The sequence below is a fragment of the Apium graveolens genome, chromosome 7, assembly GCF_009905375.1.
Source record: "Apium graveolens cultivar Ventura chromosome 7, ASM990537v1, whole genome shotgun sequence".
In the NCBI taxonomy this organism is placed as follows: Eukaryota; Viridiplantae; Streptophyta; class Magnoliopsida; order Apiales; family Apiaceae; genus Apium; species Apium graveolens.
Window position 1 is genome coordinate 124,192,162 of NC_133653.1, and position 13,490 is coordinate 124,205,651.

Here is a 13,490-nt window from a genome sequence, read left to right on the forward strand (position 1 = left end):
AAAGTAAACAGTTTGCACAACCTCAGCCCAGAAATAGGTAGGCAATCTTGCTTCTTCTAGCATGGTTCTTGCAGCTTCTATGAGAGTTATATTATTTCTTTCAACAACTCCATTTTGTTGTGGAGTTCCATGAGAATAACACTCTTGTTTTATCCCCTTGAGTTTGTAGAACTCTTCCATAGATCTATTCTTGAATTCAGATCACTTTTGATGTTCTTCACTTTGTATGTGTTGATCCTTTTTCCAGCTCCCTCACATGATCAAGAAGAATGGATGGAGATTCATCCTTGGTATGCAGAAAATACACCCATGTGTATCTTATATATTCATCAACAATTACGAGTGCATACCTCTTCTTGGCAATTGACATAACATTCACTGGATCAAAGAGATCTATATGAAGTAGATGATATGGTTGAAGAATGGAGGATTCAGTTTTACTCTTGAAAGAAGATTTCCTTTGCTTGACTTTCTGGCATGAATCACATAAGCCATTAGGAGTAAACAATGTGTTGGGAGATCCTCTCACGAGATCTTTCCTCACAAGTTCATTAATATTATTGAAGTTGAGGTGAGAAAGTCTTTTATGCCAGTTCCAGTTGTCTTCCACAGATGCTCTACTGAGTAGACAAACTTCTGATTCATCAGTACTTGTGGAGACCCTGGCTTCATATAAACTACCATGTCTTACACCAGTCATTGCAATATTTCCATCAGACTTACTGACAATTTCACAATGCTCCTCATAGAAATTGACATGGTAACCTCTGTCACAGATTTGACTCACACAGATCAAATTATGCTTGAGTCCTGTAACTAGAGCTACATTTTCAATGATGACATTTCCAACTTTCATCTTTCCATATCCCAAGATTTTTACTACGTTGACATCTCCATAAGAAACACTTGGGCCAGCTTTATCCTCAAATTCTGATAGCAGTGATTTATAACCAGGCATGTGTCCTGAGCATCCACTGTCCAAGACTAGAGTATTCCTCATGTTACCCTGCAAACAGTAATTGGAATCAGTTAGTGTTTTTAAGGACCCAAACTTGCTTAAATCCTTTGGCCTTTTTAAGTTTGTTAACATATGCAACATAAGACTTTTTATCAGAGTTTATGTTAACATCCTTACTATCAGTATTTATACATGTAGAAACAAATTTTTCTTTAATTAAAGAGGGTTTCAGTTTATAATAATCATAATACAAACTGTGATACTCTTTACATGTATAAATAGAGTGTCAAACACTACCACAATGAAAACAAGGACTCTGTGGTTTATATCTAACTGTTATTTTCCTAAACTCTGATTTGGAAAGAATAATATTTATCTCTTTATTCTTCCTGCAAGAATTAGCAAGATGATTAGTGCTACCAAAGTTCAAACAGGCCTTTCTAGGTGCATTGGGAGGAGTTACATAATTACCATTCTTGTTAATACCTACCTTGTCATTCCTATTTTCCTAGTCCTTTTCTTCTTGTCCTTCATGTATAAATCCTTCAGGTTTTGCTTAAGCTGTTTCTGAGTCATCGAACCAATATTTACCGACTTAGTGTGAACCTGCTCATTCTTATCAGTAACTAAGTTTGATCTAGGTGCTGGGGTTGTACCTTCCTCATGGATTGACTTGACAGTATTAGCACTTGGATTAAACTTAATGGTCTTTATTTGAACCTTGTTCAGTTTGACCTTGCTATCAGTCTTTATTGGTTCTATTTTCTCAGTTTCTTTTCCAATTTTCTTATCAGAATTAGATCTAGCAATATATCCTAATCTTGATCCCCAACAGCCATTCTCTAAAATGTCTTGAGTTGTTTTTCCTGAGTTAGTCCAAAGTTTAATAACCTCTCTTTCTTTAGCTAACTCCTTTTCTAGATAAGCATGTTTTTCTAACAATTTTTCTTTAACATAAACCACGTTATCTCTTTCTTTTTGAATTTCTAGCATGGAAAGCAACTCAATTTCTAGGTGATCATTCCTTTTCTTTAACTCAAAGTTTTCACTCTTGATTATATTATTTGCTAAGGTTTGATCCCTATAACTAACATGCAGAGTCTTAAGAAATAATCTTAATTCATAGATATCATCAGTATCAAAAGCAAGAACAGTCTGAGGTACCTTTAATTCAGCATTATCAGCCTCAGCATCAGCATTTTCCACGAGAGCATGATTGACTCCATCATCTGAATTTGATGAATCATCCTAGTTTCTCTTCTTTGAGATCAAGGCTTATTTCTTCTCAGCTCTAGGTTTTCTGCAGTCAACTATAAAGTGTCCAATTCCATCACAGTTATGACATCTCTCCTTTGACTTGTCAAGATTTCCAGATCTTGATTCCTTCCAGTCAGTACTTCTTCTGTTGTTCCTCTTATCAGAGTTTGAGGAACTGGAACCTTTTCTGGAAAATCTTCTCCCTTTCTTGAAGTTCTTGTAGACCATCTTCTTGAAGTTTTTAACCAGTAGGGCGGCCATTTGAACCATGTCTTCATTGTTGTTATGATCACTGTCAGTATCTGATTCATTATTAGTATTTGAGTCATCATTAGAGTTTGATGATTCAGTATCTGACTTTGCAATCATGGCTTTTCCTTTGGAGTAGCTTTTCCTCCTAGCTTTCTCCTTTGGCTTCTCTTCAATTTTGAGTGCTACCGGTCTAGATTTAGATCCTTTCCTCTTGCTTCTTTGCTCCATCTCTAGTTCATGAATTTTCATAACTCCATAGACCTCATCTAGAGATATGTTATCAAGTTGATAGTTCTCCCTTATTGATGTGACTTTAAAGTCCCACTTTTGAGGGAGAGCAAGTAGGAACTTCAAGTTTGAGTCCTCCAAATCATATTCTTTGTTGACAAGGGACACTACGCCATAAGTGGGCTATTGTAATGCCTAAATGGTGTTATAATATGCCCTAAAAGCGTTATAATAGGCCTATTGTAACACCAGGGGATGTTATGTATATGAGCATTACAATAGACACCCTAATGTAACACTTCACTGATCTATTGTAACATAGAGGAAAACGTTACAATAGGCACCTACTGTAACACTAACAGGCCTAAATGTAACGCACAATGAGTGATACAATAACTCGATCAATATTGCATAAGTGGGACCTCTTATGGGTCCCATATAACTTATTGTAACAGTCTGTTCTATCAATTGTAACACCAATCTTTTTAATTAAGTAATAGTAGCATTTGTAATCTAACGCTAAATTAAAACATAAATTACACTATAATAGGTATATGAAACATTTAATTTTGAAATTTTGAAATACATGTTCGGTTTAAAATCTCTAATACATATCAAAAATGTTACAAATACCACATAATATTTCAACAATACGATCAATCAATTAACCATACTCCAAGCATATCCAAACTACGACGAAGGTTATTAATACTTTGCAGCCATCCTTTTTCCCATAACAAATTCTTGGCTTTTGCTTCTCCCAATAATCATTTTTCTCTGCTTCACCATCTTTTCTTATAAATTTCTATCCTCGAGAGAAATCTGATTCATAACAAAAATATATCAAAGTAGGTTAGGGAATAATCAGACTTATTGCACATACTTAGTAGGTTAGGGAGTAATCAGACTATATGCGCATACTTGGTAGTATCAAGAACCTGAAGGAGGTGGGGGTGGCTCTCTGGTATTGTGCAAAACTGCAAGACCTAAAAGCACAGTTCCAAATCCGCAGAGCACTGAAATAATGTCGCTATCATTTTGACCGGACCAATCCTGTATTTGAAAAAAATATCAATTTGTCAGGGTTAAAGCAATATTCAAAAGGTAGCAACTTTACAGATAAAACATTTACATAAATATTCAAAAGGCAACAACTTTTATCTAGCAGGAACGGAAATATTCAAGAAAAGTAAAGTCAGCAAGTAATTTAATCGCTATGCTCATATCTTTACATATGCGCATGAAATATCTTTACATATGCGCATGAAATTCAATCTCCCATTCACAAACAGGGGTGCATCATCCAGTCATGTAACGAGAACAGAGGTTGAAGATTCAAATATCGCCTTACCTTAACCATAAAGAAAAAAAAAGAGGAAGAGGGTTAAGGCTTGAGAGTGGAGATAGAAACGTTAAGAACATATATTATGTTTCTTTTTCATGTAACGGCAAGAACCAAATCTTCATTTGTCACTTACTCGTTACATGAGGTGGCCTGCTCTTTGACATGCGAAGCCTGTCCTATTCTACTGGTCACCAGTCGTAGATGTCACACAGGTGCTGATCTGGAAAAAAAGTAACATTGTATGCAATTTTGAGCTTCGTTTTATAATATTATCTCTACTATGCAAATTAAATATGCTCATTCATCTTAATTCTTAAGGGTCAATACTCAATAGTACTCCTGCTTTATATATCAAATAATAAACAACAAAAAATGGCAGCCCATAGATAGATTGGTGTCTTTATTCACCTACAAGTAGATCAGCTACACTATAAGTGTCTTCCAATCAGATAGACCTTTATAATGATCTCCCCTCTAAATTCAAATTTTTTATACAATGTCATTGTCAGATCATATCCAGCTAAATAATTAGAGTAAACACAACATATGTTGAAACTGGCAGAAATTATTCAACTAACATTACTCATCAAACAAAAACAGGAAGGGACAATTAAGTTATCTCCAACTACCGGAGAATGAGTAGTCCCTAACTCACCATTGGCGTAAATTTGTAGGACATGGTGTCATATAATAAGCCAGAATATTCTGAAGCAAAAAATGTATATGACTAGCGTGAAATTTTCCAGGGCAACTAGTTTGGCAAATTTAAGAAATAAATCTATGTTACACGCACCAAAAGAAAAACGTAAAGAAGTTAGGCCAATCAGGGTGATTGACATGACTAAATTTTGTCTGAGAAAATGTATCCAGAACCAGCAGAGGTACTTAGGTTAGAAATTAACACTGAACTTCACTAAGAAATCACACATATGATCATCTTTAATCACATCCTAATAAATATAACATACTTAAATTACCTCCTTTTAAAGGGCTATATAAATCACAAAACCATTAACCATGTGTTTACCTGATTCAGATTACTTGAAACAAAAAATGCATGTAAATAGAAAAGAAAAATCGAAATTTAGTTTGAAATATAGTCAGATGGTTATTTATATCGAATAAGACATTAGTTTTTACCAATATATCAAGTCAGCACTCAAAAGTAGATACAAAGATTAGCATATGACTTACAAAAGGTGGGACAATATCCTTGATCTCTACGAGCACAATTGAACAATATTTGCATATAATTCTGATTTGTTCATCGAAGACAAGATGGTTGTTGCTTTGACAATGAGTACAACAATCAGTTTGTGTCTTACTGTGATAACCATTGTCAACCTCCTGCATGAAGTCAAACGAAAGATTGATTTCCTAATATTTGGACTTAATAAAAGGATTTCATTCCTCTTAAACAAGCAAATATACCACTACCGTGAATGTTATGCTAATTGTTACATATTAAAGATGTGGCCAAATTATCAGTTTAATTCTTACGGCATAGAACACGGACCAACTTTTTCTTCCAGAGTAATTCACTATTGTAACTAACACTGCATATAAGTTCCACTATATATGATATAAAATAAACAGGATAAATTGAAGTCATTCAAAAAACACAATCAAGGTGTTTCCTAATTTATGTAGGCTGCCTTGGTGATTACTTACTGATGATGCAGAACCAGTATATTCAAAGTAAAGATAAAACTTGCAACACTTCTCGTCACCAGAATCACAGAGTTAAAATATAATCATAATCGTTCCCCCGAATCCAATTACTTTAATTGAGCATCTAGGAAGTAAACCCCTAAAAGAAAAATTATAAAAAAAATTAAAAATTGAAAATAAACTAATTATACAAATCAAATTCAGCAGTTTGCTAAGTCTTACAAATCAATTTTAGGACATTTTAAAGTACTTAGAAATCTATTTGTTGTGAAGTTACTCAGAGATACCTAGAAATCGATTTCCTCGAAGTCCCAAACTTTTCTCAGACTTGCTGGTGAAATCCCAAATTTTTTTCCAGAGAAGTACCAAATTTTGAGTTAAAACCCTAATTTGAAGCAGTAATCTCGCGTTCAAGAGAAAGAGGGTTCGAAGAGAGATAGTTCAGAGAGAGAGAAAGAAATAATTTGTCTAAACCGATGGAAGGGGGAGTATACAGATGTGTTTTTTTATTTTTGGGGGAAAAATCCCGCCTCTCATTTCACCTCTAATTTTTAACTTTGTATTTTATTTTTTTTACTGTAATTATTAAAAATATTTTGTTATATACATAATAAAAAAATATCATATATATTTATAAATAATAAAATTTAAAAATGTATAATATTATATATGATATATTATAGTCATAAAGAATCTAAAATATAATTTTAATACTAATCTATGATAATTTTTTCACTTTAACAGTTTTAAAAATAAAAAATAACTAATGTAACACCAGGTCATGTTGTGCAACATCAACATTTCTCTATAACACTAGTTTTATAACTATGTTACTAATACTAATTGAGAGGTGTTACGATAGAATAAAAATTTCTTAGTTAATGTAACACTCCTTGTAACACTTCCATTACAGTAGCCCACTTATAGCGTAGTGGGATAAGTCATTCAACAGCTTCTGAAATCTGTCATAGATCTCAGTTAATGACTTATTGTCTCATGAGTCAAAGTGCTCATATTCTTGAATAAGTTTTGTCCTCCTGTTCTTCTTGATAGCAGTTGTACCTCGACACTTTACCTTTAAAGAATCTCATATCTCTTTTGCTGTCTTACATCCAATAACCCTATTGGACATAACACTATCAAGACTGATGTGCAAGATGTGTCTGACTTTAGCATCCTTCATAATAAATAAAAAAGATATTCAGGAGTATAGTCCTTCCTGTCTTTGTCAACCATCTTCTCTGGTTCTCCTACAACAGAAACAGCTACCTTCATTGGTTTATGAGGACCATCATAAATTCTGCTTAGATATTCAGGATCTGTGGCTTCCAAATACATGGTCATCCTGACTTTCAGATTGGATATTCATGTATCTTCAGGATTGACACCTTGATTGCTTCATATCTACTCATGTTGCTGCTTATTTGTGATGTGGCTGGGGTTTGTGCTTTTGGATTCTGTGGTTCTTCTTTTTTGTCTGACATTATAGATTGATTTTCAGATCTTAAACTGTTTATATGTTAACAGTAAGCTCTGATACCAATTGTTAGGCCCGTAATCAACTGTACAGGGGGGTGAATACAGTTAATGCAATCAATTCGAAAAAGTTTAAACAGAATCAACAGTTTTTTATTAACAGATAAAAACTGATTACAAACGTACTCTCTCAAAAGGATGAACAAATATCCTTGAGAGCTTCTAAGTTATGCGAAATATATAACAATGTTCGCAATGCTTATAGCATGAACCTAACCTGTGCTTTATATAGAGCATAGCTACACAATGTATAAGGAATCATATTCTATTAATAACAAGGAAACCTATTACAATACTTCTGAAATAAAATCCTTCACCGCCTTAAATTCCTGTTTCCTTTTCCTCTTCGAATATCTACTGAAGTAAAAAATTCTGATGACATCATCTGCCGATCACCAAGTACTGATATCAGTACTGATGACGTCACTCTCCAGTAAATACTAATATAAGTCCTGATATAAAATTATGATAGTTTCCCCTGATATTATCAATTATATCTAACAACTTTCTTCATCATTATTTTATCCTTTTTCACCTAATTCTTCTAATTCTTTACCTTCTTCATTGTCCATCTCCACCAGCCATTGGTTTTCAATTTCCCCCTCCATAAACTAAAAATAAAACAAAATAATAAAGAATTATCATAAGTAATTAATTGTATACGTTTTCAAAATTATTGTCGTAAATTAATAATCAGTGATACCTGATACTCTGATGATACTTTGATAGAAAAATAAAAAGAACAAGAGATATAGAGAAATAGATACGTGACAAGTTAAAGTTGTGAAATAGTTAAATCTCTAAAATATACGTTCTTTTTGTTAGCTGAAAGTAAAGAAATAATAATAAAATAAATATAAAATGTGGATCCCAAATCATTCCTAAAAATGGGGTAGTGATTTTGTAGTTAATTTTTATGTATGCCTAGATTTATAATATAAATTGAAATTCGAAATATTAGTTTGTACTCCTGCCAAACAAGAAAAATATTAGTTTTTATTGTGTTTTTAATTACAAAATTCAGGGACCGAGAAATAAAAAATACCCAGGCTGCTGATTTGAATATGAGGACATATAATATGTCATTATAAAAAGATTAAAGACTCGCTGATATCTCTTCATCTCTTTGGGAAGAGAGATAGGGAAAAAAAGTTGAGATACATGATATGGGCACACTATATCTCACTCTTTATTTAAATCTATATTTAATATATGATATCCCTGATCTCCTCAGGTTAGGAATATGATGGCATGCATTATTTGTATGCACGTGAATTCAACAATTTAATCAAATATGAAACTGTTGTTTTTCATTGCGATTTTTCTCGTCTCTCATGCGTTGGCTGTTAAGGTTTGTTAGCCCGTCCCTATAATTTTATGATATTAACGTAGCAATAGTTTTGGTTTCATTTGTGACACAATCTTCTTTTTAATATTTCTGTTGTTGGCGATTTTTCATATAGCAAGGACAAACATGTCTGCTTGATAAACACTGCAATGATGGTTTACATTGTCGAAACTGTATCATAACTGGAAATATCAGGACTCGCTGTATTCGAATGCGACCTCTCATTCCAACTACAATGGTATGCTTGTGTACATTTTGTTTGTTTAAATGTGTGTGTGTACGAATGTACATCCCCCATTTATATTGTTTTTTTCTTGTGTGTTTGAATTGACAAGTTAGATCAATTTTTCAGGTGTTAGGACTGCCGTATAATCGGTACTCATGGCTAACCACGCACAACTCATATGCTAAGACGGGTTCAAATTCAAAATCAGCTACAAGTACCATTTTAGCTCCTGAGTGCCAGCAGGATACCGTTACCAATCAACTTAAAGTATGCTCTCACTTATATCCCGTTTAGTTTTGCTGTGTAAATTTGTTGTTTTTCTGTTCAATTTAGACAACAGATTGTTTTTTTTTTCTGAATTTTATTGGCAAATGTATTGCTTTGTGTGCCATGAGTGCCAGAGTATATTAGGAATACTTTACAATTTTATAACATCAGATTATTTGGTTTCGCCAACAAGAATTGGATTTTATATGTATAATGTTTTTGCTACATGGTTTTTATGATTTATAAGTGGCAACATGGAAATGATACAACAGATTGAAAATTCTAAGCTACCATTAAAGAAATGCCACAGAAGAGATAAACTACTTGCTACAATTCTGTATTTAGTCAAAACAATGTGTTTACACAATACACAATCAACTGTTGCTCCCCTGTTTAGGTTAGAGTGACGAAATCTCACAATGTATATGTAAGGTAATAGACTACTAGGCGACGGTTTTGATAACTGAAAATAAACTAACTCCGGTTTGTTGAAACAATCTACAAGTTCAGAGAGATACAATATACTATACTGCTAGGATACTCCTCTTCTGTAGCCAAGGAATTTGGTGCTAACCTTTCACTTAAATAACAGATACCCCAAAGGTCAGAAACTACTGATATGGATTTTTTGATTTTTTTCTGATTTTCAACTTTTACATGAGGTTTCCTTGATTCAGATTCATTAGTGATATGAAACAAGTCCCATCAAGTGCAGGGCATAAACTCTCAAAAAAAAAAGTGCAGGGCATAATTTAACAACAGAAATGAAGATAGAGTTCGTTGGGCTGTTCTATATTAACTATTTTGATTACAAAGTTCAGATTCCTGAATGTTGGCATTCCACTAGTGCAGTGATTCAACATAAGATTTCATGAATAGATACTCTGAACCTTAGTTACCCAGACTCTTCGTTTTGCTTCGAGTACCCGTGTCGGACACTCGACACTCGGACATGAGTATGGACACTTGAACACTTATTTTAGGCCAAAAACATGTAAATTTTTCAGAATATTGCCGAGTCCGACACTTGGATACGAACCCGTGTCCGACACCCATACCCAAGTCCGGGTAACATAGCTCTGAACTATCTACTCCTTTGTTTCAATTTCCCTAATTGCTTTTATATACTCTCTCCCTCCTTTTCATTTCTTTATGTCTACTCCTTTATTTCAATTTCCCTAGTTGCTTTTATATACCCTCTCCCTCCTTTTGATTTCTTTACAGTTTCCTTTTTGAGATGTCCTATTCATTTCTTTACATTTCAAAACTTACCAAAGATAGTCAATGGGTTCCCTCATTTCCCAACCTTTCCTCCTTTTTCACACTACTTTTACCCCACTATCTTCCTTTTATACATTAAAAATCAATGAATCCCACCACTTCACCCACTTTTCTTTCTCTTTTTCACTACTTTATACATATTTCTTAATTTCCGTACCCAATCCTTTTGATTCCTTTTGATAACAAATCAAAAGGACGGAGGGAGTATAATTTATCTAATTCATATTTAAACAATCCATAGCTTACCCTATGTACTTAAATTAGCTTGGTTGAATCTTTCATCTCATTACTCATTAGTATTATTATATGCAACATTTCAGTTTATTTTTTATCCTGAAATTGGTTATATTGCAGAATGGAGTTCGAGGATTTATGCTTGATATGTATGACTATGAAAACGATGTCTGGTTATGTCACTCCTTCGGTGGTAAATGCTATGATTACACGGCATTTGTAAGTGGTTTTATCGTCCGAGTTTGTTTTTGTCCCCTTAATACTACGATTCAACCTTGATATATATGCTACGATTACACAGCCTTTGTAGACCTAGTGCAAGAATTTCTTTTGGGCCCCCTTAAAAGAATTAAAATGAAAATTAAAAAGTAAACATTTCACATAAATTGAAATATATTTAAAAGAAAAATTTATTACACCAATGGCCGTAATTTTAGAAAATCAAGTCAAAACTGAAGTAGTACTTGCAAACACAAACCTCATTTGAAATAACTACTTTTTGCATTTTTGAAAGCAAAGTAATCGATAATATGCTCGATATCAATAATTTTCAACATATCATCTCTATACTTAAAATGGAATCATTTGACATGTGATATATATGTGATATAATATATACTCAAATGTATACATTGATAAATATAATTTTGGGCCCCTAGTCCTGGTGGGCCTAGTGCGGTCGCACTACTTGCACTATGCCAGGGCCAGCCGTGATACAACGGCGCTTATTGGGCAATTATTGATCATTTTTGCAATCTATACGTGCTTAATAAATGAAGGGGCAAGTATTGTCAATTTTAGAATTGTCCCCCTTTTTCAGTAATGATGATGCTTGAATTGGGCTTAAATTAGATGTTCATCTTAGTTTGTCACTGTTTCACTTCCTAGTATGGTTTAACTGACTTGTAGATATACTAATTTATCAGCAACCTGCAATCAATGTTCTGAAAGAGATTCAAGCATTTTTGGTAACAAACACTTCTGAGATAGTCACCATATTTATTGAAGATTATGTTACAGCTCCGAATGGGCTAAACAAGGTTTTCGATGCTGCTGGATTAAGGCCGTTCTGGTTCCCAGTATCACAGATGCCAAAAGATGGTGCAGACTGGCCATTAATAGATGACATGCTCAAGCAAAATCATCGGTTAGTAGTTTTTACTTCAAGACCAGAAAAAGAAGCAACTGAAGGCATTGCTTATGAATGGGGATACTTGGTGGAAAATCAATGTGAGCTAAATGTCCACTTTCTTTCACTTCGAGCAATATATACAAAAGAAATATTACAGTTACACAACCTGTTTGCAGATGGTGATGGCGGCATGAAAGCTGGCTTGTGTCCAAACCGTGCAGAATCTCTTCCCATGAATAACAGAACAAGGTCACTGGTTCTGATGAACTACTTTTCGGACACACCAAATCCTACACAAGCTTGCAAGTATAACTCAGCCCCTCTGATTGACATGATAAACACTTGTCGCGTAGTAGCTGATAATCGATGGCCTAATTTCATAGCTGTTGATTTCTACAAGGTAATTAATGGTGTATTGAATATTTTGCAACATATATTGTTATAGATTAAGAAAGATCAAAAATACATCATCGGATTATAAATGCTTTCTATGCTTAATATTTGCAGAGAAGTGATGGAGGGGGCCCCCCTGCTGCTGTAGATATGGCAAACGGAGAGCTAATTTGCGGGTGCCAATCCATTATGGATTGCAAGGTTCACATTAAGTAAACCAAAGTTTTTTTAGTATATATATACATGTAACTTCGTTTACTTTCAGTTTGTTCTACTTAATCTAGTAAATTGAAATAAAATTACAAAGGACTTGTGTACTGGAGCATAAGTTAAGAAGAAGTAATTCAATATCTCCAATCCACCATGTGCAGGAAAACTCAACAGCTGGAGATTGTCGTCCTCCACCCGGGGCCAAAGTTTCAGCGCAGCAACAATTTAATACCAGTCCTGCTGATGTGGAATGCACACCAGCTAAACTGATGTGGTTATTTGGAGTACTTTCCTTGGCTAATACCTTGCTTTCACATATGTAAATCCTATAATATCCGGTGATTGATATCCAAGAGCCCCATAAGAAACTCCAAGCAAATGACATCATACAGATACATACCCCTTGTTTGTTGTACTAAAGCGTGACTAATGATAATGTTATACTTGCATATTTCTTGGATATGACTTATTTAGCACTGTACTCTGGCCCTATATAACAATTTGGGGATACCCAGAACCACAAATATCTCTTTGGTAACAATAACAATTCGGTGACAAACATTGATTGGTCAAGTTTTGTACTTAATTATTTCGGGAGACTTGTAATACCCAGAGCCATAACAATTTGGTAACAGTCTTTTGAGTCTGGTCTGGAATAATAGTTTGTTTTTTTTTGGGTAATTTTTTTTGCATAAAAAGAAAAAGGAATTACAAAAAGATGAAAATAGTCCCGAGACGCCACACCTTATACAATGGTCAAGTTTTGTACTTAATTATTTACCAGAACGCAAGCCTGTGCAAGTCATGGCCTCATGGGCCCGGGCATGAAAAAGCCGGGTAAAGTTAAGGGGGGAGTTATAGCTTCTATTTGGGTGTATGGTCGAACCCTTCAACCGCATTAATCGCTCGCAGTCAAAATATATTTTTTGGATAATCGCGAAATACAGATTGGTTGTAAATGAAAATTTTAATAATTGTTTATTTCCGATTTGAATGTGGTTTTAAATTTCTAAAAATTGCAAAATCAACTGCAACTGCAAATGCAAAATATATTTGTAATATATATATAGTATATAAACTAATAAGTAAATACATTTATTTATTTAAAATTTTATTATTTAATATTATAAGATTTATGGATTAACACTCATT

At 33.8% G+C, this 13,490-nt stretch overlaps 1 protein-coding gene and 1 long non-coding RNA gene across 8 annotated transcripts; one reads left to right on the forward strand and one right to left on the reverse strand.

Annotated features, from left to right (window-relative positions):
* Nucleotides 1–3,231: 3,231 nt before the first annotated feature.
* LOC141673089 (uncharacterized) lies at nt 3,232–6,200 on the reverse strand. 5 transcript variants are annotated; one of them, XR_012555802.1, is made up of 6 exons: nt 5,999–6,200; nt 5,712–5,850; nt 5,235–5,387; nt 4,174–4,260; nt 3,617–4,046; nt 3,232–3,517 (listed from the first exon to the last, which is right to left on the reverse strand). It is a non-coding gene; the product is annotated as an uncharacterized LOC141673089 (long non-coding RNA). The 5 variants fall into 5 exon arrangements; XR_012555804.1 differs by having other exon boundaries at nt 3,617–3,748; nt 3,951–4,260; XR_012555805.1 differs by having other exon boundaries at nt 3,617–3,748; nt 3,928–4,260.
* A 2,157-nt stretch (nt 6,201–8,357) lies between these two features.
* On the forward strand, nt 8,358–12,819 carry LOC141670809 (PI-PLC X domain-containing protein At5g67130-like). Of its 3 annotated transcripts, XM_074476815.1 has the most exons (8): nt 8,361–8,598; nt 8,711–8,833; nt 8,948–9,088; nt 10,724–10,822; nt 11,530–11,833; nt 11,912–12,135; nt 12,243–12,329; nt 12,500–12,819. In XM_074476815.1, exons 1-8 carry the CDS (start codon nt 8,542–8,544, stop codon nt 12,659–12,661), a joined length of 1,197 nt encoding a protein of 398 aa, XP_074332916.1. In that variant the 5' UTR covers nt 8,361–8,541; the 3' UTR covers nt 12,662–12,819. The 3 variants fall into 3 exon arrangements, with proteins under 3 accessions (XP_074332915.1, XP_074332914.1, XP_074332916.1); XM_074476814.1 differs by having other exon boundaries at nt 8,358–8,598; nt 11,530–12,135; nt 12,243–12,340; XM_074476813.1 differs by having other exon boundaries at nt 8,359–8,598; nt 11,530–12,135.
* Nucleotides 12,820–13,490: the final 671 nt, after the last annotated feature.

Excerpts from the sequence above, each read along its gene's own strand:
- LOC141670809 (XM_074476813.1), top strand. The coding sequence starts at position 8,542 with ATGAAACTGTTGTTTTTCATTGCGATTTTTCTCGTCTCTCATGCGTTG. Across the intron at positions 12,136-12,242 it reads TAGCTGTTGATTTCTACAAG|AGAAGTGATGGAGGGGGCCC; the intron begins GTAATTAATGGT and ends TAATATTTGCAG. Across the intron at positions 12,330-12,499 it reads AATCCATTATGGATTGCAAG|GAAAACTCAACAGCTGGAGA; the intron begins GTTCACATTAAG and ends CACCATGTGCAG.